The 27,812-nt window shown below is 36.2% G+C and overlaps 1 protein-coding gene across 1 annotated transcript in view; it reads right to left on the bottom strand.

The window, feature by feature from the left end:
- FGD4 (FYVE, RhoGEF and PH domain containing 4) overlaps positions 1-27,812 on the bottom strand; it is a 187,546-nt gene that overhangs the window by 49,155 nt on the left and 110,579 nt on the right. The window contains exons 2-4 of the mRNA XM_023532410.1: positions 13,437-13,589; positions 6,893-7,076; positions 2,553-3,057 (exon numbers count right to left, since the gene is read on the bottom strand). Of these exons, the coding sequence (XP_023388178.1) occupies positions 2,553-3,057; positions 6,893-7,076; positions 13,437-13,589 (842 nt within the window). The remainder of the gene's footprint in view (positions 1-2,552; positions 3,058-6,892; positions 7,077-13,436; positions 13,590-27,812) is intronic.

Below are 27,812 nucleotides of genomic sequence, written 5' to 3'. Positions count from 1 at the left end.
TCCATTAAATTTAATTCTGGTTTAAATGAAATTTATTTAAGACTATTTTGATGTAAATTTCTTTATCAAGTTATATAAAGATTGGAGTAATTTTTTTTCAATTATCTGCATAGTGAAACTCAAATATTCCATTACGTCTCAGAAGTTAAACACATTTGATAGTTTAAGAAGCAGCTAACAATCTAGAGGGCTATGCTAACAAAGGATATGCCTACATATAACAGCATAGAATTATTATATTATCACTGACAAGGGCCTTAAGATCATAATCAGTTCATAGCCTTTAACTAAAGGCACGAAGGATCTAATTGACTTGTTCAAGGTCATAATGCTACTTAGTGGGCAAGCCAGAAGCAACATCGAGATTTCCTGGTTCCAATTGTTTGGTTCAGTATGTATATTAACTTTATTTTTTAAGATTTCTTTTTTATTTTTAATTGTGGTAAAATGTATGTAACATAAAATTTACCATCTTTACACTACTAACATTTATATTTGCACTTTAGAACCAGGAAAGGCAATGCAATAAACATCAGAGCAGCAAAGAAAAACACACTGTCACCATAGATAAATTAAATCCTAATACTCCTTTTTAGATGGGAGACGTGGTATTTGGATCAACAGCTCTGCAGAGAAAAATAAAATTTTTTTCCCCACACATATCATGTGCCATCCACTAATTAAATTCTCATTTAGGAGAAAGGCCAGATGTACTAATCTATGTTTCACTACTTTAATAGGAAAACTCTATTAAGTCTCTCCCAAACCAATAAGACTTATCTCTGAAAATATATACATAACATATGACAGGAGGAAAAAAGTAGTACCAAGAAACCACAGACATCATCACCGACTAAAATATTTCCTTTAATAAGAACGACTCTTACTGTTTTATAAACACTTGCTGGTGGTACCATCCCAAAGGTAAAAGGACAGATTTATGTCTCTAATTTCTTGTTCTAATTTTCTCTTCTGTTCACCACAGTTCAAACGGAGACACTAAAACTTATCACTATATCAAGATGTTAAGAGAATCACTTTGCAATGTCCTGTTTCTTTAATATTTTAGACATTACCAAGATGACTTTCTCCCACCCACTTCCTTAAACTTTCCCTGTGAAAGTCAGCATTTAAAATTAATTTACTAACCTCGAAAGTAAATAAATAAATAAATAGACCCGTGGTTCTTTGTCTAGTTGGGATTCTTTTCAGGGTCAGTAGAAAATGTAGCATAAAGTTTAAAGTTCTAAATACATGAATCAATTACTTTTTACTCTAATATTTCAGTATCAATCCCTTTTAATTTCTGCCTACATTAATGTCAGTTAACATAGATTTAGGAGCTGGATTTGCCACTTATAAATTTTCCTATAATTATCAAACTTTCAATTCTCAACTCTTCTACATAGATTATTATTTAAAATTGATAAGAGAGACCATGCAATGGAAGCTTTTTTCTTGTCTTCAGAGATGTAAACACCTATCTATTCCAGGTGTTGATGCTTATATTGCACCTTTGATCCAAGAAATTCCAAGTACTTTATAAAAGCCACATTTATCAATATTTCTAAAGCACTATACTGACATGAATGAAGAATACAAATGCAATGGTTTTATCACTGGAATTGTATCAAAGTTTCTACTGTGACACAAATAAATTATGACTATATTTCACCAGCAAATCAGCTCTGTTAGCACATGGGCAGAAACACTATTCAGGTGGTTCACCAAAACACTGCCCTCATTAGAAAGAATGTGAACTTCCCATTTGCCACAGTCTCACCTCTCTCTAGTATATTACTCATGGCTGTTACATTCATTGACATTTCTCACACTTAGGCATTATGTTTGTGACTTCTTGTATCGGGGACACAACACTGGCCTGTTAGTCAGGGCCCAGGGGATCTAGGCTGTTATGGTGACTCTAGAAAAATCACACCAACTTTCTGGGACTGCTTTTACTTCTATAAATGAATTGCTGAACTAAGATCACTTTCAAAGAGACTCTAAATTGCATATTAGTAAGAAATTCTTTTAAAAAATTAGAAGCCTGGAAGAAGTTATAGATATCTGTTGAATAATTTGTAAGTACTTCCATATTAGTACTTCCACATTAAATGTCCTTTCAAGAAACATTTGCTAGTACAAGTTAATGTTCCAGGTCTATTTCTTTTACTAGATTAGAAATGTCTGACAACAAAGATCATACAATTTCTTCTTGTTTAGCCTACAGATAATGGGGAGGCAGCCCTAAAACTTAGGGCAACAAAGAACATTTTCTTCCTGTGTAAATAAAAACAATGTCTGTGGTTTTCCTCTATTGAAGTCTTCCCACTGTTCTAACTCTTGAAATCACAATAGATCAATAGAAACTACACAGAAGAAAAAGTGAAATATCTCCTAAGAGAGTAGGGAAAACACCCATTGGCAGCTACACTTGAAAACTGTTAAACTGGCAGCGAGGGTGATCTGACTCATTCATTTCACAGTGCTATGAAGTAGAATTTTAAAACAGTGGTTCCTCCCACTTATGAGCTCGTCTCATGCTTTACCTTCATCTCGTGGTGCTGGTCCAGCTGTTCCAGTTCCAGAGGGCTGTCTCCATTTTCCTTCTCTTGTATCTTGGCTTCTGTGTCTGCCTTTCCATCTTCCAGGAGGACTGGGCCTACACCTAGAGTCCTGCAGCCACTGTCAGAAGCATTTCCATCACAGTCGTTTATTGTGGGTGAGGCAGGGCCCGTGGTACTTGCATCTCTTTCTCCATTCACTAAGTGTGTGTCAAGCAAGGGTTCAGAAGTTTGAATAGGAGTACCTGGGCTATGGGTGCCTGCTTTATCCTGCTCATGTTCCTCCTGGTTTTGTGCTGCCGTAACACCGTTCGCCACACAAGTCTGTACTCCCTGAGTTGGATCCGGATCATTTTCCTGCTTCTGTGGTGGATGCAAGGGAAGGAGTTTTGGCTGAAGTGTGGCTGTCAGTCCATGCCTTCCTGGGGTCCTGGAAGCATTTATGTTCATGGCAGAATCCTTCTTCAAATCACCATAATTTGATAGTGTGCTAAAAGATAAAACACAAAGGAGGCATGACAACGTTGACCAGGACAAGTTCTAGAATAAAAACAAGTTTATACTAGCTAAAAAGATATTTAGTGAAGACATTCTTTCTCCCCTCTGATCCTTTTAGAAACATAGATAAGAATATTCCCTGTAGCTCTGTCTCTTGGAATGCTAACCACGCTTAAACATTTTAATAACGATGATAAGCCTGAGCTTTACCTGTATGCTCTGAAACATTTCCTCAGGCTATTTACCAATACTGATAGCATAGACTTAGATATGAGAAATATTTATATTTAATAAAACCATCTTTTCCCAAGATTTTTTTTTTTTTTACTCCTCTAACATTTTAAAAACAAATATAATGAGCCCTTCATTTATAAACATGTTAGAAACCAAAAGTTATTTTTGTTTGGAAAACAGAATGTATAGTCTCAAAAACTTTATTACACATGCTGCCACAGCCTCTTATTTCTCTGCTTCCACCCCTGATCCCTTCCAATCTAGTCTCTCCAAGTCAGCTGTAGAGATGACACTCCGTGAGGGCTTCTCCACACACTTAAAGGTAAATTTGGCATCCTGACTGTGGCCTACTCTACTAGCCCTGGCCTCATTAAATTCCATTTCTCCTCATTCATTGTGCCCTTGCCATATCTGTCTCCTTGCTGTCCCCCAACTCCCAATAAGCAAATGTATGCATTAAAGGGCCTTTGAGCTGCTGCTCTCTCTGCCCAAGACAACCTTCCCCAAGACACTGGTGTGCTTTGCGTCTTCCCATCTTTCAGGTTTCTGTTCAGATGTCACCTGAAAGAGGCTTTCCTGGATTATGCTATCTATTACAGCACACTCCACCACTGACTACACATTTTCATTTTCTTTAAAACCTCTATTATTACTTGACATTATATAGAACCATAATAGCACGATGGAATCAAACTGCCAATATATTACAATGTTTCTATGAAAATATTTGTATAGTATTTTAATTTAAGATGCCTGGGAGAAAAAAACATAAAACTCTGGCTGCAGTCTCAGAGAGATTCCTATGACCTAATGAAGAGAAAAGCTAAATATAGACAAGTACTCTTTGAGGGTGCAGAAAGTGCCTGTCTTGTTCTCTGCTTCACCCTACTTCTTAATACAGCACTTGCCATATGGAAAGTGCTCAATAAATACTCAAGTAATACCTGTGATGATGATATTCATTATGGCACTAAATCGACATTAGCAACTAACATTAAATACCAGAATCTCTACTATGACCTTCATGTTGATTATCTTGTTTCATTCTCATAATAATTCCAAAATGTGGACCCTATAAACTGATATTTGTCTTTTAGGAGATTATATCCTTGGCCTAGATAATTTTCCTAGCAGTCTTGGGAGATCTGAATCAAACTGTCTTCCTTTTCCTGGCCACATCCGTCCAGCAACGCGGTGGAAGGACCCCCCAGTAGTAGATCACCTGTACCAAAGGTTAGGCTTTCTTAAGACTTCTGAAAAGGACTGTTTTGGATGAGAAGTGAGAATTTTCTGTAATAAGGGACATCCAGGGAATATGTGGGGGAGGGGGAGGGATAGGATGGGGCAGGAAGGTTAGTAAAAGCAGTGGTTCAACTAGCACGTAGGAGATTCCTGCTGCTTTGGAGAAAAGGAGTTGGTTTGGAGGTGTCCTTGGGAAAATCTAATGTTCAGTTTTGTGAGAAAATGTTATTTCTTCCTAAGATCTTAAATTCTTTCGCAGATTAAAAAGACTAGTTTCTCTTACTCTAAAAAAAAAAGGAAAAGAAAAAGAAAAGAAAAGAAGAAAGAAAAAGAAAAGGAATCCACAATACCACAATAAAAATAAATAGATAAAATTCACTGGCTCCAAATATACCCTCTGAGTCACTCATCTTAAAACAGAGTTACTTAAAGCAAAACAATAATACATGGTTAAGGTCTTAACAGTGTGGTCTGGTCTTCTATGATGCCACTGTAACAGACGTGGGCTCTTCTGGTCAGTTTACTATGGTAACTCATAGCCTGCTGAAGCTCCCTCTTTTCTACAAAGCTGTAATAAATAACTGGGGTAAAATGAGATAGCTACACTGCAGGCACACGGACATGACTCAGTGGGAAATACAAGCTTCTCATTAAAATCCTACAGACCTAATGCAATGCTAGCCCCTTCAGACCCTTTTAGGGCCATTTCCAACTGATAACATCTCACTAAGAACATTATTATTTTTCCCACTGGCAATGGACTCTGCCACAAGTAACAGCCCTTCACCAGATTTGCCAAAACGCTCACATGGCATCCTAGCCTCACTTCGAACAAGTTTGTTTAAAAGGTCATAAGTTACATCACATCTCTCCTCAGAATCAACTGTCAAGCTTTGCATCAAAATATGACTTTGACTCTGAAATCTGAAAGCATAAAAGAAGACCAATATTAATAAGTAGAAAAACTGTGCACCTTTTGGGTAGGGAAAGGAATGGAAAGAGTAGGTTATCGCATTTTTGAAGTTTAGAGGACTCAGCCATTGGCATACCGACCCATTCAGGGGATTCATGCTCTGGCATGTACCCTAATAGATAGGGGTCGGGGCTCCCGTGCCTCCTTAAATTATGCTGTCACTGGACATGGCCCTGAAAATCTACAAATATGAGGAGTCACTCTGTGCAATTGGATCAATTTGCCCCAGGAAAGAAAACTTTTAAAGTAGAATTGACTCATTCTAGTAAAGACGACTTTAAGATAGAGAAGGTATTACAAATCCTACTTTAGAGTGGGAGATGTTGAAGTTTAAATATTCATGATCCAAATTCCCACAATTGATTGGGAATGAAGACAGGCTTCTGAACTAATTTTCTCCAGAACTTGTTACTAAATGTAGTCTCATTTTAAATGAGGGACACTGTCGTTTTACACTTGGTTACAATTTCTAGAAGATTTTGAAAGCATTTCCAAGCTATGCTTAATTAAATAAGTAATAATAAATAAACAAATATTAAAATATTTATTAATATTTAACAATATTCAATAATCTTTGTTAATATTTAATAAGTAATAAAAGCACTGCAGATAAATAAAATAATCACTTAATGGGAAAACATTACCCAATATCACACTGGAGCGAATTGAAATATGTGGCTTCAAGGATGAAAGTGAAGTTATATATATATATTCTGTTTAATGATATACAGACTTTCGGTGACATATAAAAATAAAATGCTTTTGATAGAAATTTTTAAACATTCTATTTGTCAGTGATGGGAATTCTAAGAAAAAAACAATTGAGGGTCATATAAATAGAAAAGCAACTTATGTGAGTTTGTTTTTATCTTCAAGCGAGAAATATATAATAGTTCACCCACTGTTTTTAAAACATTAGGACTAAAGAATATATAACTATAAAGCCCACAGAGATGGGACAGCCCACTGGAGTCACATTCGCAAACATACAAAGTGAGAAACAAAGAGACAGAGACAACTTTCTGCCTTTCCAACCCAGATATCCACTGACGAACAGAAGGACCCACAAAGAAAAAACACACAGAGTGATATGCACAGATACAGAGGAATGAGAAAGAGCATATTTATAAATTTATATAGCACACAAAGTGATATAGAAGCTGGTGGTATAAGTGCTGCACCCAGGTAATGTACAGTAAATGACAATTCATCTAACGGCAAGAATAAATATTTTTTTTAAAATCACTCTTTCTGAAGGCCTATTAAACCTAATGGAAGAAGACATTTTTGATTTAGAAAACTTATTGACTCCATCATCTTTTTCAAAACTCAACTTTCGTCTTCCCTCTGTCTTCTCCCATTGTAAATTAGCTCTTACCTGCCTCCTTCAAAGCGACTGATGAGATCTGATACTTTACTGGATTTTTCTTTTGAGACACAAGAAGCAGAGGCAGGTTTAACTTCCTCCATCCTTTGTGCTGCACTAGATAAAGCTTTATGCCTGGGGGTTTGGTGTACAGTGGACAAAGGTGAATTCTGCAGGTGCAATGGCTTTGGAGGCACTGTAGGAAAAGAATTAATATAATTCAGTATTTCTTAACAAAAAAAATTCTGGTGTCCTGGATATAAAAATCTTCAGCATTATCAAACTTTTGTAAAGCGGTCTGTCAAATTTGTACTGAACTTTAACCAAGGGACCTTTTTCTATCTTGGACATTTGCTCTGTGTTCTATGGAAATTCTATTTCCAAGATTCAAGTGGTTCTTTTAATTTTAGGTCATTTCAAATAGATATTAACCACCTAGGCATCTACATAGGGCTACAGCATTCCAAGCTCTGTTAGAGTTAACATAACAGTTATTTACCTAAACAGAGAAAAGAAAGTGCTAAACGTGAAACTAATTCCTAGGGATACACTGCTTGCTAAAGGACACATTTTCCAATAACTGAATAAATAACAAATATAACAGAATCCAGAAGTAGGTAGTTAACATAAAAGCCAACAAAACAACAACAAACAACAGTAATGTTGCATTATAATGTTGCAACTTCCCATTTAACCTAAGTATCTATCTCATTTGATTTTAGATAAGTGTTTTACTTTACAATCCTCTGAGGTAGGTACCATTTCTCATCCCTTCTGTCCGGGAAGGCTTAGAGAGGTTAAGTGATTGGCCTGAGGTAACAAGGCTAATCTGATTTTACAACTGGTATTCAGACTCTGGCTTCATCCATTATCAGCACTGCTCCTCATCATAAATCCAGTAAAAGGGGGGTATTAAAGTTCTATTATTAATGTCTGCTACATTAATAGCTGGTTTGCATTAATTTACCACACATCACGTTTACTAATAGGCCTTTCACTTAATTAACAGAATGGGAAAGATCATTTCCCCAAATACTAAAATCTACAGAATTGCCCCTAACAGATGAAAAACTCTATAGATAAGAAAATATATCATAAGAGCTTAATTTACATTTTGGATAAAAGATTATAACATGTATATGTTTTTCTATTACTGGTTTTAACAAATTAATCGAATAATGTTTTTTTAAATCTTTTTCCTAATTTCTGGAAGAAGGGTGGGGTATTATATCTCTTTCTAATTACATGCCCCATTTTCTCCAGCTGGTTACCCTGGTTTTCAGTCAATTCATCTCTTTTATAAACTCAGTTAATGGTTGTCTGATGCTCACTGGCCTAGATCTCATCATTTTTTTTGCAACTTATCAATTCTTACAGAGAAAAAAAAATGTGTATATGTGTGTGTGTGTGTGTGTATAAAATCACAATGAGCTACAGGTATAACAATTAATTCACCTCATTCCTTTCAACACAAATGAGAAGACGATCTCAATAAAAATAACATACTTCTTTTTATGAAAAAGATATTTCCCCACAAGATATGCTTGGGGGGAGTTAATATAGTGTCTATTGGGAAGGAGGGGGCTTATGTAAGTGTGATATTTATTAATCTTAAGGAAATATCTCCTGTATAAAATGTATACCAAGATAGTAAACCAGGACAATATCCCAACAACAAAAAAAATAGTTTTAACATTAGGAGTAATTTCAACATTTCTAACTAGAATGTTCAAAGATGAATCTGAATATGTTCTTCACAATTTCATGTGCAAAGACTGTTATAAAATAATTCATCCTAATCTAGAGTTTACTCAGTAAACATTTATTTATTATGTGCCAGACATAGTTAGATGCTTGAAAAACTCACATAAAATAATATGTATCAGCCAATCAGTTGCTCAAAGATGACTCCAGCAGTCTTCCCCATCTCAATTATGCCTCTCTTAAACTGTTTCATAATGCTGTGTATTTTTGAAAGTGCTTATAATAAATTATTATGATTATTAATTAGCAGTATTACTAAACAGATCAGCAATAAAATATTAAATACATTATAGATGTACAGCTTTTTCTTCCACAAGGCTAGGGTTCTGTAACAGTAAGAAACATATTTGTTTTGATCACAACTATATTCCTAGTAACTACTTGCACAGTGCTTGACAAATTTGTAGAATACATGAAGGAACTAATTAATTGTGTCATCAAGGAGCTCATAGTCTAGAGGGGAGACAGTTTAATGATGTTGACAAAGGTGGACACTGTGTATAGTTATTTTAGATACACAGAGGAAACATCTATTTCAGCAAGAGAGACAATCTAAATGTATAGTAAATTGGTAAATATACACATTTTAAATAAAAGCACAAACATTACAAGAATATGACAAAAATCTTGAGTGGTTCATAAATGGCTAAAGTGTCAGAAACATTGTCTTGGAGGAAAACAATGAATACTTTGCTCAAAGGATATAACTGACAAGTGAAAATTATTCTTTTCTCTCTCTCTCTCTCGCCATTTCTATCTTTCATTCATACTATGAAGGGTTAACATTTTGAAATGCTCTCTGAAAATCTCCTGGGTGTCCTATCAGCCCCTCCAGTTCATTATCACTAGAACAAAAGTTACTACTTCTTCCTCCCCACACTCCACAGCCCAAAGAATGTAAATAGGAAAATTAGTGTGCCACCTTACTAATAATCAAGGAAATGCAAATGAAAACCACAATATGATATCACTTCAGCCCCATCAGATTAACCAAAAATTTTAAATCTGACAATACCAATTATTCAAAAATTTCTAACAATGTAAAATAATTATTAAGAATGAAAAGGGACACTGATTGCAGTTTAACTTTGAGGATGACTAGTACATTTCAACTATTGTGCTCAAAGTTCTTAAAAGAAAGAGAACTATTAGCTTTATTTGCTAAGAAAGTTATTTTGGATTTTGTCTAGTATGGAAGGAAATAGGACAATATTAAAAGTGGTGAATGAGAAGAAAGACTTACATTTGAAGTTGCTCACTAATTTGTTTGTTTGTTTGAAGTTGCTCACTAATTTGGGTTGATATGAAGTGAATGAACCATTGTTTTCGAAAGCAAGGGAAAACAAGCCCTGACTATTGAAGGAACCTCTTTCTAAATTCACAGGCTCCGGTTTAGATTAAAATGCAAGCTTATCTTTAATTTAAAATTTAGCTTTTTTATCCTTCTAAAAATTTTAATTTTTCAAAAATACTTACTTATCGGTAATTAATAAACACAAACATAAACCTGATATTGTTCCAGACATATTACTATATATTCACCACTTATAAAGTTATTCAATGTTATTTCTCCTTTTAAAAAATCACCAAATTGTAGCTATGATCTTATTAGCACTCCACATGAGAAACAAACAAAATTTAATTATGAACTATTTTTTGGATCTAGATCAGATTTTCACAAACTATTGCTATTTCAGGTTGGATAATTCTTTTGGATCGGGGTGGTGACCTGTGTCTTGTAGGATATGGAGCAGCATCCCTAAGCTTCTCTCTACTTAGTAGATGCTAGTAGCAACTCTTACAAGTTTTATCAAGCAAAAGGTCTCCAGACAATACCAACGGGGGATTGTCTCCAGTTGAGAACCACTGATCTAGAATAAGCATCTTCAATTAAATTAAAAGTACATAATGGATCGTGAAGCCTCAGCAGCCTCACAATTCATTATTTGTAAGGGATTTGCAATACAGTGGGAATACAGATATCAGTGTGATGATAATCTCTTCCTCTGCATAGGAAGTCCCCATTAGCACCCCCTTTCTTTCTCAGCCTTAGTCATCCAGATGTTCTTCAGGGTTTGGGGAAATGATAAGTAGCTTCTCTCCACCAGAGTATAGGGAACACTTATAATTGTCAATAAGTCAATAAGTAGTACCCCATCTATTTGGCAGTTGATCTCACAATATCAAGATGTGTAACCTCACTTCAGGGATGTTGGTCTCTTTATGGCACACATTCTAAGTTGTAAACAAAGAACATCAGAAACAAAGGAAGTAGAGGAAACATGATGGAACAGGGATTCATTCAACAAGTATTCCTGAAGGCCTGCTATGTTATATGCTAGGCATGGGGGAGGTGGTAGTGCAAAAGATAGGGGGGAAAAAAAAAACCAACCTGGATGTGTAAAATAAATAGTAGGTCAGATTGTAATAATAATAATAAAAAGTAGGGTTGGGGAAATACGAAATGTCCAAGTTGAGTTAAAATTTTAACTACGAGGTCCAGGGAAGGGCCAAAAATGAGTGAGAATATTTTGAAAACAACGTATACTCTATGTAATTTGTTTAATACAGTCATGTACTGCCTACTAATGATATTTCAGTTAATGAGTAATTGCATGTACAACTGTGGTCCCTTAAGGTTAAAATAGAGCTGAAAAATTCTTATCGCCTAGTGACATCTCAGCCGTCATAGCGTCATGGCACAATGCATTACTCACATGTTTGTGCGGATGCTGGTGTAAACAAACCTACTCTGTTGCTAGTCGTATAAAAGTATAGCACATACAATTATGTATAGTACATAATGCTTGATAATGATAACAAAGAACTGTTACTTGTTTGTGTATTTATTATATTTTTATCATTATTTTAGAGTGTACTCTTTCTACTTACAAAACGTTTGCTGTAAAATAAAATGCTTTATTATGCCGCAGGCAGCAGCCTCATATTTCTCGTGTTTATCACGTCTCTTGATCGCCTCATTTTCTCTTCTGCTTGATTTAATCTCATGTTGCTCTTTGTACAGTAAGATGCTGGCTTGTAGCCTAGAAGCGATAGACTCTACCATTTAGTCTAGGGTTGTAGTATGTTACACGAGCTAGGTTTGTAAGTACAGTGTATGATGTTTGCACAACAATGAACTCACCTAATGATGCATTTCTCAGATTGTATCCACATTGTTAAGCAGTACATAACTATATCTAGAAATATTCTATGTAGTTATGTAAAATTGTATCTATGAACCCATATTCAAATCAAGATAATAAGTAAATATGTGTTTAAGTAGCAATATGTTGACTTTAATATAACTACAAACAGCAGAAGCAAGATCAAATGTTGTCTCCCTAAAGAATATGATTATTTTAGCACATGGTAGCTCAGGAACGACACTGCTATAATTTATCTTAATGAACTATGAAAAACAATGAAGTAATGCAATGATACTTCCAAAAAAAGGCTTTATAAATAATGAAATTCTTGCTTTTGATCTAGGCAATTACATACAATTAAATTATATTCACTTTTTATATTCTTACCCCATTTAATCTTTGTCAACTCAGGTCTAATGAGCAAGATGGAATTTTGTATTCTGCAAATAAATGGCTTAATTAAATCATGATCAAAAAATTTCTAAATTTCTATGTTCATATTCACACATGGGGAAGAGTATGATTAAAAGAAAAGGTTATAAACTCATGAATTGGCTATTCATTTGAATCACCAATTATTTCATCTTGCTTGATAGCCATACCTCATATCACCACCAATGTAGCTAGTAGTAAGAACAAAAGGAAAATATCCCATAATGTGGAAGATTCCATTTTAAATCCCTTTTAAGGGTCTGTTTCACAAATCCTTAAAACATAAGAACTCTAAAAAATAACACCAGCTCTTTTATAATGCATTCTCTATAACACTTTTTCTCTTTGCAAGAGCAGGAAAGACACCAAAGTGACTACAAAAGAAACCAAACAGAAATTGATTTTTCCAGAATATAGTAATTCTACAAATGTCCATTACTGTTCTTGGCTGAATGTTCAGCATTCAATGTACATAAAAACATATTAGGAAGAAACTACACATTAAACCACAGTGGAGCTTAGTTTTATATTACATTTTAAAAGGCTTTGCTATCATTTAAATTATAATTTTGTTCTTCTCAAAGTTAATACACAGTTCACTAGAAATTTATTTGTAAAAGGAAATGGTCCCTGAACAAAACAGATTCAAAGATTTTCGCTATTGTAATTGTTTTTACCACGTGCTGGCTATTCCATTCCAGAATGGAGGGATCGTTTACTTTTAATTTCTGTGGATGACTTACTAAGAAGGCTTTTCAAGCCCAGGTTCCTTAATATTGTAAAAATAATCTTCTTGCTAAGCATGCTAAGCACTGTTTTATAATGATCTGTTTCACAGACCCTTTGACATCTAGCAAGTCATGACTTCTGACAGTATTTCCAAACATATTCATTTGTTACACATTTACTACGCAAACAGTAAGTTGGCCCTGTACTAAGTCAAGCATCATTCTTGAAGAGACCACACACAGTCCCCAATTTCTGCAACATAAAGAGAACTGTGACAGAAAAAATGTATAATGTATTTTAGGAGCAGAGCAAATTCCCAACTTTGTTTGAGAAGGTTCATAAAGTAAGTTTTCTCCTAAACAAATAAATGCACACAATTCCTTTCATTGGTAGCTTAAAACTCATTTTTAGTGGTCATCATTCTTCTGGGTAGCCTTCACTGATAAAGTACCAACCTGTTCAAAAAACCCTGATCAGCGTACCTTGTGGCTTTGGACTTGCGGCTGAGTGTTTCGCTGGCGTTTTTCCATTTATTCCCTGAGCCTCTTCATCAGATACATTCTGATCAACCAGTGTGGTTGTGCTGCTTTTCAGAAACGTTGGAACTCTAGTGATCTTTGGACAAGTACTGCTACCTGGAAAAGTTCAAGAAGAAAGGTCAGGTAAATGCAGAGGTGAAGCATAGCTATGTCTTGTGACTTAAATTTCTTCTAACTTCATAAAACAAAAACAATCACAGTTACAAAACTAAGCACAAAAATTCTTTTCTCATGTGTGCTGGCCTTGACAAAGAGTTTTCTTGGGAAAGATCTCATTCCGTGTGCTTGAGAAACCTTATGATGCAGGCATACTGAGAGACTGCTACGTGCGTGTATGTGCGCACACACGCACACACGCGCGCGCACACACACACACACACACACACACACACACACACACACACGCACACACACACTCCCTTCCTTGCAGGGCCACAGAAAGGGCAGAAGGCAGCTGCTATGATGCAGACCAAGCAGGGTAAGGAGAGGACCAGAGGGCCCCAGCACTAATCTGTTAAAAACATTCCTTTCCAGCATTCAGTCAGTGAGCAACTCAAAAGAACAAAGCAGGAAAGCACTAACATGGCAGCTGACCTAAAGACTCTATGAGAATAGCTCAATTAGAAAGGAATAAATAAACACACCACTCTCACTTACTAGCTTACTCAGATTCCAATATATATAAATGAATATCTATGTTTTCTAAAAGAAAAAAAAAAAACCGTGAGATTATATGGATAACACTGTCACATATTTACAACTCAAAAGCCCCAAATATGCTTTAAAACATTACAATACATCATGATAGATAGATGGAGAATAGGTCTATTTTTTGTTTCTGACATAAGTTAAATGTTGAATTTTAGAGACTTTTTAAGAAATCACATGCCAATGTTTTCTCTTTATACGCATATTAAATTTCCGTTTCTTCTAGTTGACATGGTGATATTAACAACAGTCTGGACCTTGCTTAGGAGAAAATAAAATTTCTACCACTAAATAAAAGCATGCCATTTAAGAAACTATGATTTGCTTAAAAAACAAAGAGTTTCGTTTTCACAGAATTCAAATATCTATAAAAAGAACTATTAGAGATAAAACGCCTTTATTATTTAAAACAAGAAAAGCTAATAAAACCTAATCAACTAGTCTATTGACTAAAACAATTCCCTTTTAGTTCAATTGATTATTAAATAATATTGATTAAACACCACACTACTGCTTTATTTTCTGTGCTCTCCTTAAAATTTGTCTTGATAAAAGAAATTTGAAAAGATATTAACAGTTTCGAATATTGTCTAAGAAGTTATTAGAGACCCAGTGCTAAAACAAATGAAATAAATGACACCATTCTGCTAAAATGGGCTGCCAGCTGGAGTAAGCATTATTTTGCCAAAATCTTGGCAAAGATTTATGGAAGATTATTTGACAGGATATTATTAAAATTATAAACAGAAGAAAAATAAGTTCAAATTTTTAAATGTGTGATATTATCTTCTTTCTTGGAAAAACTGTGTGAATTAGGCAAAATACATCCCTAAAATCTACTGCATATCATCAAACCACTTAAAGCCTTTTTAGGGGCATGAGGGTGTTTGCTCCACAGTGATCCTAGGAATGGTTTAGTAATCCCATAGGCCACCTGCTGGGGTCTAGTGAAGGACAGCCTTGGGGCAGAAACAGTGAAAAACCACAGCCCCACTACAAATCAGAGGCACTCTCCTGTGACTACAAAAAAATGAGACACTGTGAAAGCAAGAAAGCAGCTTTAGAGGCAATTTAAAGCAACAAAACTATAAAAAGTCGGCAGCTAATAGGTTAAATGAGGAAACAAATTATTAAATTGAACCTTAAAAAACAGATCGCTGTTGCTATTGAAAGACGAAACGACTTTAATAACTAGCCTATTTAGAAACAAAGCATGTCTTAAATGAATAACAATATGAAATTGAAAACTAGGTACTTAATTTCTGGAGAGCAAACTTTCAAGTAATGGTGGGTTTTACAAGTGTCATTTATGAGCGAATATCTCACATGAATGTGCTGAAAAGCCTTCAGTAAGAGGTCAACTATAAATCCATTTTCTTATAAATCCATTAAAGTCACAATTACAAATCTTTTGCTCATAACAATGAATCTATAGCCAGAAGCTTAATTTCAGATCGGTGTTTAAAATCAGTCTCCAAACTTTAGCCAATATCACAAAGCCTGAAAATAGGGTAAAAGACAGAAAACACATTCTTAAAGGTTTTTTTTAAAGTGATGACAAATATGTTCAACAGAGACTATATATGGCTGCAAAGCTAAAAATATTTACTATCTGGCCTTTTATAGGAAAAGTTAGCTGAACACTGGTCTAGGCCAAACACATCAAGATAAAGGAAGATTGCCTAAAAGATGCACTATTTCATTAAATACTTCATCTCCTAACAGCTTAGATACTAGCAATAAAAAGTTAAACTTCTTTTTGCTTGTTTATGACTGACTCAGCCTACTCACATTTGGAGACAATCCTTATTTGGGTGCCAGTTGCAAAACAGGGAATTGAAATCAAAATTGTATCCAGATGATCCACCCGTTCAAGAAAATTTATATTAACTATACAAGCTTTCAGATTCCAATTTACCAAGAAAAACCAGAAGGAGTGATTAAACAGTTATCTTGGACACAGATACAACTAGTTACATTATGTTCACATTGGGGAAGGAGTCTTAATTATATACTGTCTTTTTTTGAGAAATAGTCATCTTTTCAGCCACTGGTCCTAATCATTTTGAATTCTTCTGTCTTTGGGTTACTCACTTATGCTTTCTGGGTCTTATCTCCTAAAAGGAATGTCTAGACATATGCTAACCATAGGGGCTCCTCAGATATTCTAAAATACTCTCAAATAATCCAGCCTCACCTTTGACTGCATAAGGCCCCCTGTTCCAACTGGAGGCCCCCTGTTCCAACTGCCCTTACGGCTTAACTTTTATTTATCTGTCTTCTTTTGCAGGACACTTATGAGTGGCAGATAAAACCTGACTGGTTTAGGGTGATTTTGTTTCCTATTTGCAAAACTTTAATGTTGGGCTGTTATGTTTCACCAAATCATCATTGAATAGCTCTTTCACATTTTAAAGTTGAAGTTACTCTTTGGGCATCCATTCCAAAGCAAGGCCCACTCAGTTCTCTGATTCTTCAAGCCTGATCTCTTGCCATGGTATCCAAGACCTCAGATCACATTTTTTATGTCCATACTGCCTCACCCATTCATAACTTCTCGCCCAACTGCACCAAGTCTCTAGCCCAGAAGATCTCAATGGATTCTACCCGTTGGGACAAGGGGATCTCTTGGATTTAAGAACACAGAAGTAGTTTTCTAGGGGAAATAATCTTTTCAGTAGTACATTGTCCAGAAGTAAAGCGATACCTTAAAAAAATAAAACAACTTTATTCTGAAATAATTTTAAAGTTACAAAAGAGCTACTATACTCAGGTTCCAGAATTTAGGCTCTTAAAAAACTAAGGTATATTTATCAAAACTAAGAATTTAATATTGATACAATACTAAACCGCTGATTTCATTCAGATGTCACCAATTTTTTCATAAACATCCTTTTTCTGTTACAAGATCCAATCCAAGACATCATGCTGCATTTAGTTTTTATTGTCTCACTCAGTGTACTCCGATCTGTGAGTCACTCAGTCTTTGTTCGTCTTGCATGATCTTGGCACTTTTAAAGGTCAAGCATTTTGTAGAATACTCCTCAAACTGGGCATATATGTGCAATGAAATATTATTCAGCCTTAAAGAGGAAGGAAATTCTGATGAATGCTACAACATGGTTGATCTCAAGTCTATGAGGCTAAGTGAAACAAGCCAGTTAAAAAAAATAAAAATACTGTAAAATTCTACATATATGAGGTACATAGAGTAGTCAAAATCAGAGACAAAAGTAGGATGGTGGTTGCCAGAGACTGGGGGGATGTGAGAATGGGAAGTTATTGTTTAATGGGTACAGAGTTTCAGCTTTGCAAGATGAAAAGAGTTCTGTGGATGGACAGTTGTCATGACAGCACAACAATGTGAATGTACTTAATGCTAATGAACTACACACTGAAAATGGTTAAGCTGGTCAACTTTGCTATGCATTTTTAACATATTTAAATTTTTAAAATTAAACAAGCATCTCTACTAGGATGTCTAAGAGCTATCGCACACTCAGCATATCCAAATCTAAGTTCCTCATCTCCCAACTCTCACCCAAAACCAACTGCCTTCACAGTCTTCTCCATCTCAGTTAATGGCAATTTCATCTATGCTTAGGGTGACAAGCATCCTCATACTCCACATCCTATTCATCGAGAAATTCTGTTCACTCTGCCATCTACCACACCACCTCCACTGCTATTATTTTGGCATAAATGACCACAATCTTTAACTGGATCTCAGCAAGACTCTCCACCTGGTCTCCCTGTTCCTACCCTTGTTCCCGGTACAGTCCATATTTTCAACCAGGACCAGAGAGATCCATTTTATAACCCAAGTCAGATCATGTCACCCCTGTGCTTAAAATTTTCCAATGGCTTTACATTTCACTAAGAGTGAAAACTCAGCTCTTTTACAGCGGCTGCAGGCTCTGCGTGACCTGGTCTTAGTCCTCCTACCGATGACCTCAGTGTCAGTATTGCCCCATTGCTCACTCCACTCAATCACGCTAGTCTCTTTGCTGTTCCTCAAATGGGCCACACATACCATAGGGCCTTAGGTCTAGCTATTGTCAATATGAGCTACCCTGCCAACTCTATCTAATATAAGTGCTACTCATCATATTTTACAGATTTTTTTTTCCCTAAAGCACTTATCGCTGTCTAACAGTCTACATTATTTTGTTTGTTGTTTATTGTCTGTCTCCCCTGGTTAGAATGTAGGCTCTGAGAAGGCAATGATCTTTGTTTTCTGATGTACCCCAGTGGCATCACTGTCATGTGTAGGCAGATGCTCAACAAATATTTGTTGAACAAATGAATTCTAGGTACCTGAGGCAAGTTCCTCTTCATTTGTCTTCATTCTTGGTTGCTATTTCATGAGAGATGTTTTCTAAATTCCAACAATAACAAAATATGTAGCTATTTTAGAGCCCATTCTATATAAAATTCTAAACATTTCCATTCTTATCAAAATTTTGAAACATTCAAGGTTATTTATACACAAATTCTAAATATCTAGAAAAAAACTTGTACTCAAGTAATCTTCCTTACAACCCAGCAGATTTCTAGACATCTGGAATTACGGGATCCAGATGTTTGTCTTGACAAAAACAGGAGCAGCCAAAAATCCCAGCAACTGAAATGTTAACATTTATTATAATCTGTAATTTTATTTACAAGTACTAGAGTCACTAACTAAAATGCACTATAGGCTGCCAATGTTTCAGATTCATCCTCTGATGCTACCTAAAATTACGGAATGTTAAACTGTCAGGAAAAGCAAATTGCTGGAGATCTTTAAAGTTCAAAAGCAATATGAAATCAAAATAAGCCTTGAAAGTAGGAAACTACAGATATTTAACATTTTTAAAGGTTCCACAGTGGAATGGCACCAATATAATGCATAAGAAGGTAATTGTTACTATTATGTCATTCTTAAGCAAATGCAACATGTGTATGTATGCAATGAGATAAAAGAAATGTGCAGCCTCTAAAAGCACAAAAATAATTTGTTTACAAACTAAAAATATTTATTTTCCTTGAAATATGAAACATGCTCCATAATTATTTACTGAATGAATTTTTTTTGCTACCCAGAAGCAAAGGATAACAACACAATTTCTAAAGAATGCTTATGTCTGTGGTCCCTTAAAAGTTTGAATTCCGTTGGTTAAACTGAAACACCTTTCACTAAGCTTGTCAGACTTCCAGTTTTGAGTAGGTGCTCACAGATGAGATCCATGGCCATAATGCCTGTTATGTTGGAGACTACATATATCACTACCATTTGAATGTGGGCTCTAGGGGTCTGAACCCCTGCTCTTCACTATCAGGGTGACCATTTGTTATGTACCATGAATCCCTGCATAGAAAGTTGTTAAAAGTGTACTTTCCATGATGACATCTGGATTGGTACTGGGACCGGCTTAGTCAATGTGTTCTGCTGTGCCTTGGTTTGGTGTTATTTTAGTTGGAGACTGAACTGCCTCCAGAATCTCCAAGTTGGGAAGGGAACCGGAGGTAGCTTTCCCACCCCCAACCATGCACACTAACAGAGGTTCCCCTTTTGGCTACATTCAACTAAGAATGTTAGTCAAGATTACAAAAAATTCTTGCTATTAAAAGCACAAAAATTACTCTGTAGCCATGGCTAGAGTGGAAGGTGGGGGTTGAGAAAAACCACAAACAATTACATGTGTTTCTCTGTGTTTACATGCAAAGGGTGGCTCTAGTTGACATCTTTGAGTTGGAGGTTCATAGCCTGCTGTGCTTTATCTGATACATTGTTTCTAATTTATAGCAACACCCATTTTCTTGGTTCCTTCTACTGATAAGCATAACTAAGTGGGAGAAACTGGATCTTAAATTTATGGAAACACTCTGTGTTACTGTTGTGCCAGTGATGAGAAATGTCTCTGAGAAGCTGCCTATTCATGCAATCAAATAACTGCTGGGTTTTGAAGCCATCACACTTTTGCCAGAACCTAAAATTCATGAGTTTTAAGCTTTGATATCAATAAATATACCACAAAGATCTCTAGGTATGTTACTGTGCACATGGACCTGATAACTAATGTTAGATTTCCCTGATATGACCATCTGTATCAAAAGGGCAGCTCAGATGCTATGCACATGCACACCTACACAGCTTTCCTTGATCTCCAGAAGCATGTCATCTGGCTGTTTCTATGCCAACTGTACTAGTTATTGTATATTACTAAGTACTAAATATACCCTTACAGCAATTTAAACATTCTTCAGTGCACCTCAGTTATATAACTATCATTTTATTTGCCTAGGTTCAAATCCTGGCTTTTCCATTTACTAGCTGGGTGACTGATTGACTTTCCATTATTTATAAGTATATGGCCTGGTCCATCAACCATGAATCTCATATTCACTAAAGGTGACAACAATGTTAGTAATAAAAAAATGACGTCTGACATTGGGAGAATTCACTGAAGTTTAATCCCAAAATGATTTAATCATATTGTTCACTCTTTATACCATGACTGTAAATATGTGTCTTGGAATCAAGAAGCTTTTTTCATTTTTCCTCCATTTGACATTTCTTCATTTGATATTAATCACAATTACTGGTTTTGACAATGAGTCATTTCCAGAAAAGCACATTTAAGTGTTTATGACCTCTTAAAGAAACTCAGTATTTAATTTTAAGAGCTCTCATCTTTATACTTCTCCAAAGTACATGCTGTCCTGTAAGGACTGAGGATAGCTAATAATCAACTGCAAAGAGAGTAATAAAACCTATCAAACGTCTACTTGATTCCACTGTTTGTTGTTGTTGTTGTTGTTGTTGTTCCTACTTAAACATATTGAGTGATAACTCTTTAATTAAAAGTGCCAGGTACCCTAATTATTGAGGACAGGAGGACAAATAAGACATAATCCTCACCCTCATGTAATTCATGGTTTAAAGGGGGAATGAGATGTACAGTTCCATAGGTATGTGGAACACCCACCTTCCCCTCCCACCACCACTCCTTGCTAACTGTGGTTAGAAGCAACTGTACCAGTTCACGCACAGGGGAAGAACCTGCACTGTGGTAATGGCTAAAGGTAACAAGGAGAAATGGCTATGGAACATACTGAGGTGAAAATTGGTAGAGGACTGGCTGAGGGAGGGATAGAAAGTAATAAAGAATGATGCTTACTTAGGCATCTGACTAACATGACATGGAAACAGTACCTTTCACTTTAAGAATGCAAGAACAGCTTTGTATATGGTAAGTTTCAGGAGCCTGTGAGACTGTCTAGAATGAACAATTTGCCCTGCTATTCATTAGGTTCAGCCATCCCTAAACACTCTATCAGCTCCATTTTTCAATCACATTATTCAAGTTTTCAGATATATTCCCTTTGGTATTTTCTTTACAATATCAGTCCATTGCCTTTTAATGGAGGATGGAAAAGCCTATTTGCCTGATGCAGAGCCAACTGTACAGAGGTTCTGACTTTTGGGGATGGGGGGTGTGGGCAGGCTGTCTTAGTAATTGTGGATTAAATTACTTCTCCTTCTTTCTGTAAGAACTGATATCCTTAATTTTACTTATAGTAGTAACAAATATCAGTTAAATGATTACGCTGGAGAGAGAAAAAAGCACCTACTAAGATCCTGAAGAACAGTTTTTGGGTGTTGGCTGGTTCCTTCAGGACTACGCAGAGTTCAGAGCAGCCCGTTAAAGAGCCCAGGTGAAAAGTCACACACTTTCACAATCTTCACAGCTCACGCCACATGCCCTAGGGAAACTTCTGCCAAAGTGTGTTCTGTGAAACAGAGAACTACTAGCAATAGGATCCCTCATCTTCCCCATCCACCTCCCCCGCCACAAAGGATCATGATTCTATATGAAAGATGTAACCTGCCAAATTTACAGTTTCATCTTCTACACTCAAGATGCCAGTGAGCATATTAGAGGCTGTGAAAAGCCCTGCAGTAGAAAAACCTTTTTAACTTTGAACTCAGTGTGTGGCCAGGAAACCTTTCCATCATGGATTAAGTACAAGACAATATCTCGTGGAGCTAGTGTGTCTTGGAACACATTTTGGGAAAAGGCGCCCCTCGGGACTCCTTCCCACGTCCTGTCAGCTATTGCTTTGGCTATTTCCCACACTTCGCCATTTCCATTACTGGCATCTTGCTCCTGACTTTCCGATAATCACCTTGGCTGCCCTCATGACCCTGGATCTCAAATTATGAACCAAAACTCTGACCTGCCCTTGGATTTTGGACGTGACCCTGCTGCACCCAGCTTTGAGGCTTCACAATCCCACAATGCGCTGGCCACAAAAGCTGCACCAGGGGCAGGCCCAGAACGCTTGGGTTCCGCTTGTGAAGCCTAAAACTGAAATAGCCTTTGGCTTAAAAAAGTCAGGTGAAATCGCATTCTATAATTCTGCCAGTCCACTGTCTCTCTGTTCTCTCTACCTCCCTCCTCCTCTCAGCTGCAAATCCACAGCCTAGCAGACTTGGAGGCATACAACTCTGTAACACAGAAAAATCTCCAAGGGGACTTCTTAAAGTGATTATAAAATGAAATGTGAGGTATTATAAATAATTAACAATGCAGAGAAGAGTCATGTGTGAATAATGCAGGCAGTTTTATTTCATTGAGACAAGTATTTTAAGAATGTATGTATTTGATCCCTTTTGCCAAGGGCTCCACTGACCACTACAAGTATTATAGCGATCTTAAATCCAAATGAATTGAAATATTGTTTTAAGAAATTAAACACTCTGAATGTAAAAGCACATCACTGGCCTTTCGTTCTGCAGAGTCTCAAACAGACATAACTGTTCCTTTGCTCTGTGACCTCTGTGGGTTTAAACCCCAAGATCAGGCAAAAACAACAACAACAACAACAAAAAACACTTTATTTGATAAGAAGCTTGACTTCCTTCTGAAGACTTATAACCCATATACCAACAGGATATCAGAACAGGGAAAAACAACTAGTTTTCAAAATTGCCTTTTCTCAACAGATTTGTTCTGTAGACACCAAGAGAAGTTTGTATAAACACAGTGCAGTGCAAGCTTCAAACAGGGATACACAGACGCTAAGAGACATGTTCTTGAGTTACATATACCCAAAAATATTTATCCTGAATGTCCCCAAAATATTAATAATCATAACTTGGGATTCCACAATGCTGCAAAACTTACACTATTAACAACAAATTTGCTTGCAAACACTACTAATGTTCTTATTACTATTAGTAATGATGGTAGTAATACAATCTAATGACATTTGTTTATTCTGTGCCAAGCATGTAACTATTTGCTCCTCTCAGAAATCCTATAAGATAAAGTAAGGCAAACATTTTTATGTCCATTATAAAGAAGAGTAAACCGAAGTGGTGTTAAGGGATGAGGCTGATATTTGATGTCACATCTACGTATAGTTCGTAAGTATCTCTGGACAGGGACTCTAACTCATAATCCTTTGGCTTTTACTCAGCAGGTAACCAAGTGATTCGAATATTACAGCTATTTGCCCTGACCCTATGCCTCTATTTCAGCCAATACTAAGCAACCAAAAGCTTCAAAATACCCAAGATGACACACACACACAAAAATCCAATTTAAGAAATATGGGATAAAGATGTGAATCTGGATTTGGGGTAACTAAACAGATCAAGGCAGAGATCCAGACTTCCAGACTTCCTTGCCTCTTCTCAGCTATGAATCTGCTTGCTTGTTCTTCGTTCTTCAGATTTCTGATCTCCTTGCTCTACTGAGGCCAATAGGGCCTCTCCATTATAGACTCTTACACATTCTCTCCAGAAACCAATGGGCATGTTCCCATAGGTTCACTCCATGCTAGTCTGGTCCTAGTTAGCTCTGCACATGGCTGTTGGTTCTGCTCAGCTTAACCCAGACCTCTTCAAGAAGAGGTCAGAAAAGACCTCATGAGGCACTTTCACATAGATCATACCACATTTCACCTTCAGCATCCATAAAAGGTATGTAGGACAGCTATCCACATATTATAGTTGAGGAAAGTAAGGTTGATAATGGGGTAAAGCCAAGAGTCACACCATGACTTTTGATTTCAAGGTCAATGCTTTTTCCACTACAACTGTTGTCAGGCCCGCTGTGTTTTGCACTGGAAATGGGCTTGTGATCTGGAGTTGCATTTCCAGTATCTCTAGAGCTGTGAGGACCCACCAGTATTTGCTCTGTTTTGCCAAAGACTCCACTCACTACGTACAAGCACAATAGTGATCTTAAAATCAAATCAATTGAAGTATTGTTTTGAGAGACTACAAATACTCTTTACATCATTAACAAAACCCTAGTCACAAACACAAGTTTAAGAAATACTTTTGAGTTTTTAAATAAAGGCTTAGAATTTGCTCTAGGAAATTAGGACAATAACAAATGTCCTCAAAGCAAATTAAATCTCTATTCGCTTCAAGAGCTCTACCGAATCCAGCAATTATAACCTGCTACAGACGTCTAAGAACCAAGGTGCATTTCTTCTCCATAGCTGAAATATATGCTGACTTTTTCCCCTATTGAAAGACTAGTTATAAGGGTGGGCTGGAGATAAGAGAAGAAAGGTTAAGAGTTGCACGGATGCATTAATTCAACAAGCATTTATTTAGCACCTTACAAGGATCACTGACAGGATCAGTAAGTGCCAGGCACTGTGTAGGATCAGTTAGAGCCTCAATTTGCTCTCAGTACTAAGATTAAAATACTCCTCAATCAGAGGACTGCAAACTACAGCCCATGAGTCCCTCTGTGGGAAGATTAAAATATACCTGAATTGAATGTCTGCAATCCACAGCTCACAGGCCAGATTTGGTCAATAAAATTGTATTGGAATACAGCCACATTCATTTTTTTACATATTGTGCATGATGCTTTTCACTAAATTGTCAGAGCTGAGTAGTGGAAACAGAAACCATATGGCCCGCAAAACCTAAAATATTTATAATCTGGCCCTTTACAGAAACAGTGTGCAGAACTTGACCTAAATAATCAAGGCAACGAACCATGGATTAGTGCTAGAAGCGCTATAACACTATTCTTATATTACTATACAGTAGTATATTAGTACTATAATTTTCCAGAACCAGTCTTGGTTCTGTCCCCAGTTAGCAATGTGACCTTGGGCAAGCAGAAATCTCTAGGTTTCAGAGAACTCATTGGCAACATCATGGCACAGCTGATCAAGCACATCTGGGCTTACAGCTGACTCTAGAGTCTATTTGTTAAATTAACACTGTTATAGGGCATGATCTTTAGTTTCTTATTGATTTAAATCCCACATGCCTAGTGTGCTATTCATTCAGTTCTCTTTCTAATATTTTTAGCAAAAATTATCTTCCCCAGCTATCTACTGCATGTGAACCAGAGTCAACAGGTCATGCTTCTTGGTCAGTGGTTTTCAACCATGAATCACCTGTGGAGCTTTAAAAAAGAAAACTACAATACCTGGGCTGTATCCCAAACCAATGAAATCACAATCTCTAGGGGATGGGGCCCAGGTATCACTGTGTTTTAAAGCTTCCTAGGCGATTCCAACGTGCAGTCAAGGTTGAGAACCACCATTCTTGGTGTCATGTTAACAGGCTTGGAACAGATTGGTATTTGCAGTGGAAGGTGTATGAAATGAATTCTGTGATTTTTAAACTGTTAAAGTTCCACCAAAATTATATCCTAAAATGGGGATACCATGATGACTTAATAAAATTTTAATAGACATGATTTAGGTTCACAGCATCAACTGACTCCTGTTTAAGTCACAGACAATACTTTTATGTCAAGCATGAGGCCCTCCTCACCATGTGGTAGGTAAAGTATGATTCTCTGATTTTAGAATCCTCTTCTAAAAATAACCTAGACATCCTCTGGTTTATATGAAGAGCTACCAATTAGGAACCTTGATCATTCAAAATAGGGAGATTGTTTCTGACTGATGGAGTATAAGTATGAAAAGCTCTGCAATGAAAGAAGAGACTTCTGAAACAATAAAATTTAAAAATGTTATTGACTCTATAAACTCTGAAATAAAAACAGATGTAAGAAAAGAACTTGAAAGGCAAAAGATAGCTGTTGTTTTTTTTTTTCCTAAGAGCTATAGCCAACTCATTCACTCAAGATGTCTGGTTTATAAATTAACAGAGTCTTGGCTTTTTCTCTTCCTCCTACCCACTGCCAAACTATTTTCCATTTATTCACAATAAATTTATCCACAGACCCAGAATGGAGAAAATCAAACTGGCCAATGTTTCATAAGGTTGGAAAAGGATATTGCTAAAACCAAACAGAATTGTTTTTAACTGTCTTAATTGCAAGCAACCCAGAACAGGCTACTGTTTCTCTTCACAAAAAGGAATATACGTGCTTTTCATAAGCAAATCCTTTCTGACCCTGATTTTCATTAGTTCTGTAACCAATTCTCTGTTATTTTTCTGAACTTGATTTATCTAAACCTGATTCCCAGCAGCTAAAGCATTACAGCCTAATACTCTGTAAACTAATTTCTATTTCTGCCTACTTCATATTGCCTATTTAAAATTACTGGTCGATGTCCACTTCTCAGTCCACTGTCCTCCAACACTTCGTTTTGCATTTATTGACACTGTTCATTCACTGTTCAAACCTAATATTAGTTCTATGTCAATAATGGAGAAAATGAACTCTACCAAGTAGGAAAAATTCCTTAGGGCCAGCCAGTCCTTCATCTCGAAAGCTAGTTTATTTTAACCGCACCAATTTTATCACTGTAGTCCATGGCCAACCTGCTGTGAGAAGGAAGGCTATGCTTATCTGGGAAGTGAATTTTTTTCACTAGGAGAAAATAGGGTGGATTAGAAAAACTATAGGTTGAAAGGGCAAAGTTACAACATGATCATTTACTTCCTTTGTGACCATGAGGAAGTTATTTAACTTCCTTCTAAGAGCAATTTTTACTGCTCTAGTGTCATTGTTTAGGTACTGGTCACAGGTAGGTGGATGTAGATTTCTAGATGCTTCTATTTGACTGGTAGCAATTTTAAAAAACATATCTGACAATATAGGTGGCTTTCTAAAAAGGGCTTGCTGACGGCCTCTATTCTTGTCCCAATATTCCTTTTTCATTTGATACTCTCTCCTTTAAGACAAACAATAATACAAATCCCATTTTCCTAAAATGTTAATATTTAACAGCTTACGAATATTAGATATTTGCTTTCCTTACTCCTTGCTGTGAAATCAGACCAGCAGGCCTCATATTTTTCCCCTGGCTAGATTCTAGACCAGAAGCACAATAGCATTGTGTGTTCAGCTTCTAACAGTGTAGGGGATTGTTTCAGTCATACAAAACTTAAACAAATCCTGCATCTAGCTTATCTTTTTTTTCTTTCTGTCTGACAGAGGAAGTTAGGAAGAAAAATAAGGCAACTCATCAAAATAACCACTTTGCTAATTCTGAATTTTAAAACTGCTTTATATAGTCATGTTTGGTTAAGTATAATATGATTGCTCCTACAAAGAAAATGTTTATTTTATTTGTTCAAAGATGAAGCCAATCTTATTACTCCCCCTCTTAAAATCCTTTAATGGAACTGCAGAACCTGCAGGAGAAAAAAAACCTAATTTGCATAAA

Source organism: Pteropus vampyrus, unplaced genomic scaffold (genome assembly GCF_000151845.1).
Source record: "Pteropus vampyrus isolate Shadow unplaced genomic scaffold, Pvam_2.0 Scaffold82, whole genome shotgun sequence".
In the NCBI taxonomy this organism is placed as follows: domain Eukaryota; kingdom Metazoa; phylum Chordata; class Mammalia; order Chiroptera; family Pteropodidae; genus Pteropus; species Pteropus vampyrus.
Note: the sequence above shows the minus strand (reverse complement) of the source record. Positions and strands in the feature narration are given on the sequence as shown.